Here is a 2432-nt window from a genome sequence, read left to right as displayed (position 1 = left end):
GGGAAAGGAGTGAAGGGAAATGATGGTTAGGGATCCAATCTCACCTCGATGACGCCTTCGGGCTCCATTCCATCCGGGCCATTGTCTCTGGATCTGTTAAAGTAGAATATGCTGACTGAGGCACATTAAAAAAACCTGACAGCTGGGACATTTCTACCAGCAACCGGCCTTGCATGATGCCATCAGCCTTCACTCTCTGACCCACACCCCACCAGTTCCTAGAAGATACAGTAGATACTGTACAGCTGAATCAGGCCATTGCCACATCCAGGGAGCAGCCCAGGTCAAGCCGCCCCGATACGATGGGGTAACCTTTAAGAAGACATAAAAGCTGGGAGGAGCAATGCCGGCTTACAAGGCGGGGAGGTGATGCTTGCCGTTGGACTCACGTGTCCCGGGACCGGCGCTCCAAGGCCAAGAGCGTGCACCTCCCATCGCGGCCCCAGCGCGCCGGAAGTCCCGCCCTTCACCTCCCAGATCCGAAGGTAGGACATCCCCTTCCCCCCACGTCATTCCGCCCGCGCCCTCCCCCACTCCCTCCAAGCCCATCTCCCCCCTCGTGGTGCCCGGATGTGGGAGGCCGCGGGCGGTGGCGGCCTCGCGCACAATGAGCCCCAGCCGAGCTAGCACAGGGGGAGATTGCACAACACTTAGAGTCGAAGCGGACTGGGGGAGGGGAGCACCTCGGGCCGCCATGTGCTCGCTTATCTCGACCACCCAGCCACGTCTCTCCACACCATGGACAATTCACATCCCGCCCGCCCCGTCGCGAAATGGCGTCGCCTTCCCATACCTCAAGGCGCTCATCCCTAAAGGAAAGTAGACCTGCCCACCTACAGTTACCAATTGCCCGGTTTGTGCCGCAAAATAGACCCGCCCGCCCGGCGCCGGGTGGGCTCCTGGCGGCTCCCGCGGCCGCTCCTGGGGGTTAGGCTCAGCCCTGGCCGTAAGGAAAACCAGCACACTGAAAAGCTGGTTTCTTCTTTCCCGATCCGTATCTCAACGCGATGGAACAACTGGACCTGAGGACGCAGGACCACCCCCAACTCCCGCCGCCTAGACGAGTGGTACTGCCAGAATCCTTCGGAATCCGAGCGCGCGCGAGCCCTCCCTCCAGCAGTGAGGCAACCGGACCAGCCGGCTCTGGGCCACGCACAGTTGCGGCCGCCTCTACCTTTCTATCCCACGCTAGGTCGCGACCTCGTCTAGCCACTCGGCGCCGGAGCTTCGTGCACCGCATCGGGTCCAGGCTTCCTAACGAACCTCGCGTTCTAGGCCCAAAAGCAAGGATGTCCTGTATAGGCCCTGGCGGCAACTACGGCGGTGGGTCTGCCCGCTCCTCTCCCCCAAGACGGGTCCCTCCGGGTTTGATTCTCCCACAACACTGGTGGGCTTAGGGCGGTGGGCCTCAGCACCTTTCGCAGGGCCCTCGAAAGGGAACGGTAGGGTAAGTAGCCCCAATTTTTAGCAAATGCTTTTCTTACCGGGAGTCCTGACTCGCAGACATGATCCTTAGAAACTAGGGCGGAGTGCCCGCCTATCGACAACTTATAGAGCGCCCGACCCCGCCCCAGCCATCCCATTGGCTTGGCTGCCTCAACCCCGCCTGCCGGCGCTCAGCAACTCGGCGTGACGTTAGTTTGTAGGCGCTCTAGCTCGCAGCCACCATTGGATAACTTGAACGCCTATCAAGGTGAAGGCCCGCCCTGCGGCCTCATTGGCTACGAGGCCCGCCCTTCTCGCCGGTACGGAAGTGACATACAGGCGTCAGGCCTCGAGGCTTGGCAGCCATTTTGGGGCCCTGCACCCCTACACGTGCAGAGGCGGTAGTGCCTTAGTCATGTGGCCTACTAGGCCCTATCACGCTAGGGGGGCGAGGTTTCAGCCTCCGGGGACTTCCGGGCTCCCGAGACTTCCACTTCCCTTTACCTCTGCTCCAGGTCTCCGTTTGAGCCACATTTTATTTTGTTCTCCAGCAAAGGTCTGACACCACCCCGATGTGTGAAGTATACCAGGGTTGATGGAATCAGCAGCCATACCCTAGCGGGTGGGAGGATTCCCCTGGCTGGAGGGGAAGAGGTATGGAATAACCAATTCCTGGGCTTACGAGCATTTGGGGTCGCTGTCATGAATCCTGACTGGCTGTCATAAGTGTTCTGCACCCAACTTTAGTACCTCTAAAGCTCCCTTATTTGTGAGGACTACCTACTCCCTCCTTCCATTCCTTGCTCCCTTGGATGGGGGATTCTTTTGGGTGAGCCAGGATGGAAAGCTGGCCCCTTAAGTCTCAAGACCCATTAAAGGGTAGTTAACAGCAATGGCTGGAGGAAAGCCTGAGAGCATATCCACTAGTTTGAGGCTTCTTAAGGAACACCACCACTATGTATCTCCAAAGGATCCTTTATTGACCAGAGCAGGACCGTGGCATTTAT

At 58.9% G+C, this 2432-nt stretch overlaps 1 protein-coding gene across 1 annotated transcript in view; it reads right to left on the bottom strand.

Moving 5' to 3' along the window:
- The window catches only part of EIF4A1 (eukaryotic translation initiation factor 4A1), a 6276-nt gene extending 4640 nt beyond the window's left edge, over positions 1-1636 (bottom strand). The window contains exons 1-2 of the mRNA XM_006922328.2: positions 1485-1636; positions 45-93 (exon numbers count right to left, since the gene is read on the bottom strand). Of these exons, the coding sequence (XP_006922390.1) occupies positions 45-93; positions 1485-1507 (72 nt within the window). The 5' untranslated portion in view covers positions 1508-1636. The remainder of the gene's footprint in view (positions 1-44; positions 94-1484) is intronic.
- Between the last annotated feature and the right edge of the window lie 796 nt (positions 1637-2432).

The sequence above is a fragment of the Pteropus alecto genome, unplaced genomic scaffold, assembly GCF_000325575.1.
Source record: "Pteropus alecto unplaced genomic scaffold, ASM32557v1 scaffold398, whole genome shotgun sequence".
Taxonomy (NCBI): Eukaryota; Metazoa; Chordata; class Mammalia; order Chiroptera; family Pteropodidae; genus Pteropus; species Pteropus alecto.
The sequence above is the reverse complement of the archived record's forward strand: the minus strand, read 5'-3'. Positions and strand labels throughout refer to the sequence as shown.